This window comes from Ptiloglossa arizonensis, chromosome 12 (assembly GCF_051014685.1).
Source record: "Ptiloglossa arizonensis isolate GNS036 chromosome 12, iyPtiAriz1_principal, whole genome shotgun sequence".
NCBI classification, from domain to species: domain Eukaryota; kingdom Metazoa; phylum Arthropoda; class Insecta; order Hymenoptera; family Colletidae; genus Ptiloglossa; species Ptiloglossa arizonensis.
The window spans coordinates 2,232,790-2,242,125 of record NC_135059.1 but is presented as its reverse complement, the minus strand read 5'-3'; the positions used below and the strand labels follow the sequence as shown (position 1 = coordinate 2,242,125).

At 44.0% G+C, this 9,336-nt stretch overlaps 1 protein-coding gene across 1 annotated transcript; it reads left to right on the top strand.

The window, feature by feature from the left end:
• Window positions 1-432: 432 nt before the first annotated feature.
• LOC143153238 (uncharacterized) lies at window positions 433-2,157 on the top strand. The gene is made up of 2 exons (XM_076324217.1): window positions 433-555; window positions 726-2,157. Exons 1-2 carry the CDS (start codon window positions 435-437, stop codon window positions 2,114-2,116), a joined length of 1,512 nt encoding a protein of 503 aa, XP_076180332.1. The 5' UTR covers window positions 433-434; the 3' UTR covers window positions 2,117-2,157.
• Window positions 2,158-9,336: the final 7,179 nt, after the last annotated feature.

Here is a 9,336-nt window from a genome sequence, read left to right as displayed (position 1 = left end):
TCTAACCTTCGACGTTTACCGCGAGTCCCCTGTTTGTTTCCTGTTAACCCCGCTCGTACAGCGTCAGTTCGGTTCCGACGAGCGTACCGCGAGGATCGTTCAGTGCTCGCCGATCGGGAACAGTGGATTTCGTCGACGAATCAAAGGAGGACCGTTTGCTCATACATGTGCGACGCAGTGCAGTGACGTCTCGTGATCGCTCGACAGTTCCTGTTTTTTTCTACGCGTCTCGTTCGCAAGGAGATATACGTATATTGTGGTCAGTGTGAAAAAAAAATTGAAAGAAAATACGAAAACATCGAAACGAAGACCGATATACCGAGAAACCGCAACAATTGGATTACTATCGCGGTAGCGGCTTCGCGGTGTTCGTTGCCTGCGAAGACCCGAACAGAAACTTGTGAGAGTGAAGTTAACGAAGAAGAGACGTCAGAATGCTCGTCGAAGAGATGCCGCGCAGCTTCGTAAAGAAGAACAACAGCTACAGCCACTGTCCGCTGAAAAAGCGGCCAGTCCACGTCTTGCTCACCGAAGAAGTTCCCGAAGTGATCAAAGGTGAGTCTCGAATCTATTGGCGCGTTTCTGTCCCGCTAATTCCGCTCCTATGCGCGAACCGGCTCCTATCGAAATCCTCGACGCTCTCTTTCCCTCTCTCTTTTTCGATCCAGCTCGCGTACGGAAAAAAGTTCTCCTTTAAAATGAAATCATTTTCTTCTGTCCTTCAGAAGAGATCATCGACGTCGTGATGGACGATATTCCCGAGCCCGAGAACCTCAGCACGAAACCCGAAGACCTGAGCAGAAGCGCCGAACGTCAGCAACAGCAAACGGAACAACGCACGCGCGGGTCCAGGTCCCCCTCGCCGGTCGTCAAAGTCTCCGTGTCCCCCCCGCCTGCCGTCAAAGTCTCCGTGTCCCCTCCGTTGGCGACGAGACCGACGTCCCCGTCGGTGCACCATCACGTTCACCCGGTGCACCATCTACACCATCATCATTACCCGACGAAGGCTGTCACGCCGCCGGCCGGTATCGCGCCGATTCACCCAATGGCGAAGAAAGCGCGCGTCGAAGTGATTCAGCACGAGAACTCGTCGTCGACGGCCGCGGTGACGGCCACGTCGGCGCCGTTGCACTTCATGGCGAGCAAAGCGCCCTTGGAGCCGTTGAATCTGAACACACCGGTCGAACCGTTGGCGCATTACGCGACTCCGGCGTGGGCTCGTGCCCCACCGTTGTACCCGCCTCACTATCTCCCGTACCCGGCCGCTTATCATCGTTATCATCACGCGGGTGCAGAGTTGTATCCCTCTTATCCGATTCCGGCGTATCCGCACTCGTCGCCGGAGCATCATCCGTCAGTTTCGCCGCCGCCACACGGCGCGTTGACCTGTCCGACGATTCAACGACCGATCGCCAGGAGTTACGCTCACTGGCCGAGTCCCGATCATTGCGGTCTGTCGCCCACCAGTTCCTTGGGATCCGGATCGCTCAGATCACCGCCACCGATTACGCCCGAAGATCTCTCGTCGCCCGGAAGCGACAGCGGAAGATCATCGGCGGGTAGCACGTCGACGGGACCGACGATCGTCACACCGAAAATCGAGAAAACGAGCACGACGAACGGTTCCACGGCGTCTTTATCCTCCACATCGTCGCCGAGGTATCAGTGCCCCGACTGCGGGAAATCGTACAGCACCTACTCCGGGTTATCGAAGCATCAGCAATTCCATTGCGCGGCCGCGGAGGGCCAAGCGAAGAAATCGTTCTCGTGCAAGTACTGCGAGAAGGTGTACGTGAGCCTCGGCGCGCTCAAGATGCACATCAGGACGCACACGTTGCCCTGCAAGTGCCATCTATGCGGCAAGGCGTTCTCGAGGCCGTGGCTGCTCCAGGGACACATCAGGACGCACACCGGCGAGAAGCCCTTCAGCTGTCAGCACTGCAATCGCGCGTTCGCCGACAGGAGTAACCTCAGGGCGCACCTACAGACGCACAGCGACGTCAAGAAGTACTCGTGCACCTCGTGCAGCAAGACGTTCAGCAGGATGTCCCTGTTGACGAAGCACCAGGAGGGCGGCTGCCCGGGAGTTGCCGTCCCGATGGGCTACAGCTGCTGAAGAGAGACGAACAAGAAGAAGAAGAAGAGGAAGAAGAAGAAGGAGGAGGAAAAGGAGGAGAAGAAGAAGAAGAAGAAGCAGGAGATGGAGGAGAGTTCGGTGTGTCGTCGCCGTCTGACGAGGAATTGAATTTCCTTCGTACGTTCCTTTCTACTTTCATACGGTTGAAGAAGTGCCTTAGGTTGATCGGAGTACAAACGAATTAGAAGTAGGACGAGTCTCGGGTACGCGGGGTCCAGTTCCTCGAGTGGAATAATCTCGTTGAAACGAGATCGATTCGACGACGCGAGTTTGTTTCGAGTACCTGGCTTTCGATTGAAATTCATGTCCGTTCCGCGCTTGAATTTTAAACGAGATCATCGACATCGCCGAGAAACTGGACCGCCTTCCCTCCCCCCACCCGCCACCGCCACCGCCACCGCCACCGCCACCGCCACCGCCGCCGCTGCCGCCCCCTCGGTTCCCTCGCGGGGGAAGGCTCGCGAGAGAATGAAATCGATCGTCTCGATCGTATCATCCCGATGGTTGTGCATTTTATTTTTTTTTTTTCTCGCGTTCGGTCGCGTTGTCCCTTCGTCGTTTCGTTGTAATATAGCCGGTTGTGTGCGTGTGACAAAGAGCGAGAAGAACGGATCGCGTTCGATTGTACTTACAATTAGGACGGATGGACGGTGCCGTACGAAAAATCGACCAAGTTGTCCGTGTTCGAGAGAAAATAAGAGTCGAAGTAACCGCTTGACGCGGTCCCGTGAAGCTGCCGTGCCATTATTTTGTTTTCTCGATTCTTTTTTTTTTTTTTTTGTTCTCTCTCTTTTCGTCTTAATTATTTCCTCCTTTCGTTCGACTCGGACACACGCGACGAAACGATACACGCGTTGTATCGGAAATCGAGAAAAGCGTCGTCGACTACGTGTTCCGCTCGATCGAAGGAAAAACGCGCGTGAGTCCGTTGAATCGTGCGTACCGTGCACCAAAGTGCCATTCAAGATCGTGCCACGTGCAAGCGTCTCGTACGACTATAAATAATAAACGATGTTAGCTGTTAAGGCACGCACGAAACGAAGTATTATAATTCGCCATACGTGGACGGAACGAGACAGAGAGACGGAAAAGTATTTAACGATCGTCCGGTGCCTGAATGTTTTTTTTATCTTTTTTTTTTTTATATTTTTTTTTTCTTTCCCCTCCCTCGATAAATCGAGATCGAGTGTACGAGTGTCCGCGCGTGTGTGCGTATGTGAGAAGGAGAGAGCTTGCTATTTTATTTTTCTTTTGCCTTTCCGTTTTGTACTTTTCTTATACGTTTGTAAATCACTGTAAGTTACTCGAACAAACTAGTCATTGTACAATAATATGCGAGGAAAAACGAGAGACTCGCTGCGAGGAGATTTCTCCGACCTGGTCTTTTGGTGTTCTTCGCGGGGAAGTCACTCGAAAAAGAGATATAACGAATAATCGAGCCGCCCTCGCGTAAACTTAAGTGTCCGCGCGTGTAATTAAAAATGAGGCGAACGGCTCAGGGCGAGTACCACTTTTTCTAGTTTTTTTTTTGTAAAGAAAGTAAACTACTATTGAGATACAGATATCACCTATATATAAAGATATTTTATACGAAATAAATTACTCGGAGTTTTTAAACTTTACGCTGGCCTTCGTGTACTTCCAGAAACCCGAACCCGACCAACAGATTTACATTTCTTTTCAGGATTCCGTTCGAAATTTTCCGCGCATCGAGACAGAGGTATCGAGAGCGTGCTCGAACGTTTTCTTTCTCAATATCGCAAAATAATTTTATTTTATTTCAACCGTCTCCGGTTTCGATTCAACGCGCGTTACGGTTCAAAATTCAATTTTGCGACAAAGTTTTCCATCGATGCAATAAGAGTGAAAATTTTCGGTATCGACGCAACTTCTTTTTTCGTTCATCGAAGATCACGTTGATCGTTATTCTCTTCTTGAAACGATAGTTTCGATGAAACGAAAATAATTCGAGGAAGAGAAAATTTTCCTTCGTCCAAAAGCAAATTCGAGTTCTCGATACTGCCGTAATTTAAAACGAGGCAAATCCACGATGCTCTTTTTTCCATTTATTTCGAAATATTGTTCCAGTCGTTAACAAATACGTCAAATACAAGACTTATAAATAATACGAATATGGCTCGAGGAAAAACGGGAGATGTATTTTTCACGCTGGTATGCAACAAGAAGGAAAAAATCAAATTACCGATACGAATGTAACTGGAAGATGCGCGTAAAGTTCGTCCTTCGTTCCGATATAGTCGAAATTAGTAACAAAGGTCATTCTTCGTATCGATGTCTCGTAAAGAAACAAGAGAAAGATTCAAATTATCAACGATACTCACATTTTCCGCTATAAATGAAAATAACACGACTCTCAAGATAAATATAAAGTTCATTTTACGTCCTGATGTCTAATAAAACAAAAAAAAAAACAATTTCTAAATATTGGTACAACTAAAACCTACCAGATGTATAAATTGACCACTTTTATTGGATACCAACGTGTTAAGATCAAACTTGTCTATTTTTGCGTTAATTCTGCAACTATTCGGATGATTTCTTTCCTCTGAAAGAACAAGGAACGCGTTTCGTTTGTACCCCACTCTCACCGGTTACGTTCAACGTCTACGATTAAAATTTGTTCCCTCCGTTGCATATGGATCCGGTCGTGGAAAATGGAAGACGAAGCGTGCTCGAAACTTTCATTACGACGTAATTAATAACGCAGCCGGACGTCCGATAAGGAATCAATCGGGGCCGAAATATATACGCCGCGTGGCGGAACGCGAAGGTAGAGATGTATCGGTGAACACCTCGAGTATCGCAACGAGCTCGTTATCGCGGGGCCGCGGAACAACGCATAACTTTCGTCGACATGCATAATAACGCGCTTTGTCTTTCGACGAACAACGGACTCGCGAACTCGGGTTTATCTCGAGGTTCGTACGATCGGGGCACCGATCGTTGTTGCTCCTCGCGGGTTCCGAGGGGCCCCCTCGTCGATAAAAGTAATTGTTGTGGCCGGTCTCGGTTCGAAACGAATCGATCCGATTCGAGTCAAGATCCGACGGACAAGCGACCGGCCACGTTTATCCTGCTGGTACACAAGCGCGAACGTTCGAGCAATTATACTCCGGTGCGACAGATTTGCCGTGTTAACGATAGATAAATCTATCGAGCAACCATGGCCGACAGATTTTCGCTCGGTCGCGACCGTGCCTGTTCCGAGTGGCCAGATGTGTTTCTAGAGCTTTCGAGACCTTTGGACGCGATATTTCCGATCGATGATTCTCGAACCTTGGTAAAACCGAGCTACGGATCGTTACTCCGAAGAATCGGAGGGATCCTCTCCGAAGACTCCCAAGAGTCCATTCGTTATTATTTTATTTAATCTGTAAATGAGAGAACCCTTTGGTGTACAAAATTTACAAATATTACGTAAATTACGTAAATTTTGGAATTTTCCAAAAATTACCTTTGGAACGGGTTTTTCGATCTTCCGTTGCTAGATCGAGCAATGGCAGGAAACTTTTCGGTATTTATTTTTTAATTATTTTACTCGTCGATGTATGTGAAATTTTAATAACGAGGGTTAAAAACTTTGCAAAATTTTCTACGCAGGTCGTTTAGTTTATACACCTGGTGGTTCCAACCGGAGTCTCTAAGATGGTGTCGTTACCTGTGTTCAAGTTTACTCGAGCACGTTCACAAGTTAAAAACGAGTATTTTACTCGTTGATGAGTTTATTGGAAAATTTTATTTTACGAATACTTTGTAATTACACAGAATGCATGTTTTGTGAAACGAGGTTGTATCGAATTGACACAGATTGAAACGGTTACGACCTTTTGTTGACTACAAAGTACAGTCGTGAAAGTGGTAACTTTAAAAAGAAAAGGAGAGAGTAGTTAGCTCAATTTTATCGTCGTTTTGTGTCATCGTTATTGTAGACTAGGGCGAGGTTAAGAACTATGATATTAGAGGAGAATTTTTTCGTGCCAAGTTTCGCGATGCGTGAAAATGTCACATCGATACAGTGACCATACGTTCTCTATTCTAAAGGTCGGTTCTGTATCAAGGCTGTATCCGTAAGAATTATTTTCCTTCGAAAACCGCACTTTTGTCTTCTATTTTTTATTTCGTCGATTAAATTGACCAATACCGTGCATGCCACGACTCACGGAAACAATTTCAGAGTTAGTAATACCAGAGTATCGATGAAAGATCGAGTTCATAAATTTCCTCAAATCTGCGTCAATTTTCTAAACCAGCAAAATAGCTCTTTAGTAAAAACTAAGGTATACGAATAAATCCTTGTGCCGGAAAATCACCTTTTTCCAAATCGATTGAGAATGCACGACAATTTATACTACTCGACGAAACGTGTATTAAAAATTATGTCATCGATGACAAGCTCTATTGAACGACGAAAAAAGAACGACCCCTCCCTTCGGTTCAAATGGTCTGAAATTTGTAAATATTTATTACACAAACATTCTACAAATATTCGAATGTCGCTCGTATATTCCTGATTCGAATACTCTTACTTAAACAAGATGTAAGACTGATGTAACATAGAACCGAAAGAAAAAAAATGTCCGCCTGTTGGAATATTCACCGTTAGCTTTTCGTCGTATCGTCGAGAGGAACGGAGATATTCCAGATGCTCGAGTTACAGGAAACACTGTACGGCGTATTTTACAGAGAGCGATGCGCGAACGAAAGAAAGAGCGACGAACGATTTTCAATGCGAAACGAAACGTATTCACGTAACGCGGTCTCTCTCACGCAGACTGATTCGCACGTTCGTTTATCCGTGCGGCGTCACAGAACGCGACACAACGCACAAAGGTCTTTTAGCGAAGCAAACAACATATGGCGCGCAAACGCGCGCTCGAAGCCCGTTCAATTCATTGGCCAGCAATGGGCTACCTGCGCGTATTAAATCTCACGCGCTTCTGCCACGTTCTGACGATTCGCTCGACAACCGGTCGATTCGAGCTTTTTATTCGACCCAGCCCGTCCATATGGGTGTCCCGAATCGCAGAACGATCTAATTCACCCCTCTGGTCACAGTGTATCGCGCCCGTTAAATATTTGCCTTTGGCTTCTCGTTAAACGAGCATTTAGACGACGCGCCTTACTATTCGCTCGCGAACTAATCGATCGTTTGCACGTGTAATCTCTCTCTTTCCAAAGCAGGGGTGACGTACCATTTTCCAATAACGTGATCGAAGTTAATAAGAAAAAACGTTAACGAACTTGTCGAACGTTACGTGAAAATTTGTCAAAAGTTGACGAGTAATATTTAATTTGTGATTATTTGGTAAATTAGTTATTATTGTTAGAACGCTAGTGTAAGTTTCTTAGTTGAGTTCGGTGCTTCTGAAATGCAATGCGAAACAATTACACAACGCAAAGGGTTAACCGGTGGTAGTGTTTTGTGTGTTGGTCGACGAAAGGGGACTCGACGTATAGACATGCATACAAACTAGCTACTAATCGACCAAACGTATCGTTACCAGCAGGATTTAACGCGTTTGTTAGTTAAACGATCCATTTCGATTGTCATCGTTAACATTATTGGTCTTCGACTTGACTGTTTTACGAAAATTAATTACAGGGTAATTATTAAAGTAACAGGAGAAAGCAGAGAAATTATTCATTTCGAATTACGACATACGTATTACTGACGTTACCTTTGCACTGTGATATGTCCTGATAAAGTATCGTTATATGTATATTGCTATTATTCGTTTCTTAGTATGTACTAGCTTTACGATATTTATATTTTTGAAAATAATTACGTAAGTCAAAAACTAACCAAATTTAAATTTAGTTTAAACATATCGTTTTTCGAGATTCACTCGACAATATTTTTAATTTATATTGATTTTCAAAACTATTTCTATTTTTAATATTTTTAAAATCGTTTATTTAATCAAATCGTTTAATTAATCGATATTTATATTTTTGCAAATAATTAAGTAAGTCAAAAAGTAAAAAAATTGTAATTTAGTTTAAACGTATCATTTTTCGAGATTCACTCGACAATATTTTTAATTTATATTGATTTTCAAAACTATTTCTATTTTTAATATTTTTAAAATCGTTTTGCACGCGTGCCGCAAATTTGCACCCCTAATTTAGTTTATTCCCCACGAATTCCTTTTAAAGGTGGATTCACATTGTTCACCATTAACAGTCTCTCTAATTATATCCTTATTAAATTGTCGCTAAGATGAATCATAAATTGGTAATTTGTAATCGGTCAATTAGAAATTACCATAGCTTTCTTTGTTATCGATTGCTTCGTTTATAATCAAAAGTGTTATCGTATCGTGGTTAACGCTCTATACGATAATCGTTACTAACGATTACATTTACTTATTTCATATTTGATAACCACAGAATTAAAATTAAACAATGTCGTTAAACATTTTTCGTCGATCTCGGTTCACGTTTAGCGGTACCTTTGATGAATATTCCAAAAGTTACAAATGTTACATCGTACAAGAGACAGTGCGAATCCAACTTAATTCGCGCTACAATTTCACAAAATTGTTTATATAGACAGCGTCGAGGCGGCGCTAAAATTGTCGATGAAAGTCAAAGGTGGGCGGAAGCGACCTGTTCCTCGCGTATTTCAAGGCATCACGAAAATTTTTGATACATTGTAACGTGTTCAAAGAACGCGCCGCCATCGTGTGTGTCATCACCGTGCTCACGATCGTCGTTCGTTATTTACAACCGTGTGGTAGGTCATCGGGAACATCGAGTGGATGACGAAATCGGTGAACGCGATTCCACGTGTTAATTTTCGCTCCGTTTTTAATTTTATCCTACATCGTTTTACAAATTGTTTCTAACTCCGATATGGAGAAAAAAATTGAAATTATTCTTATATAAAATAATATCTATCACAGAAGAGTAGTATGTGTGTGTAGAGAGCTGCTTCTAAGAAAGAGAAAGAAAGAGAGAAATTTATACACAAACAATCGTTCAGTTTGTATCATTTTATTTCCAATATATAATATATTCCAATATATAATATATTATATTATATATGATATATAATATTCAGCTTCGTCGATTAAGCGTGGTTATTCGATCCACTCGCAACGAGCCGATTGTTCAACGCCTCGTCGATCCCTCGACGAGTCGTTGACCCATTACTCCTCGAGAAGGGAAAATTTCCA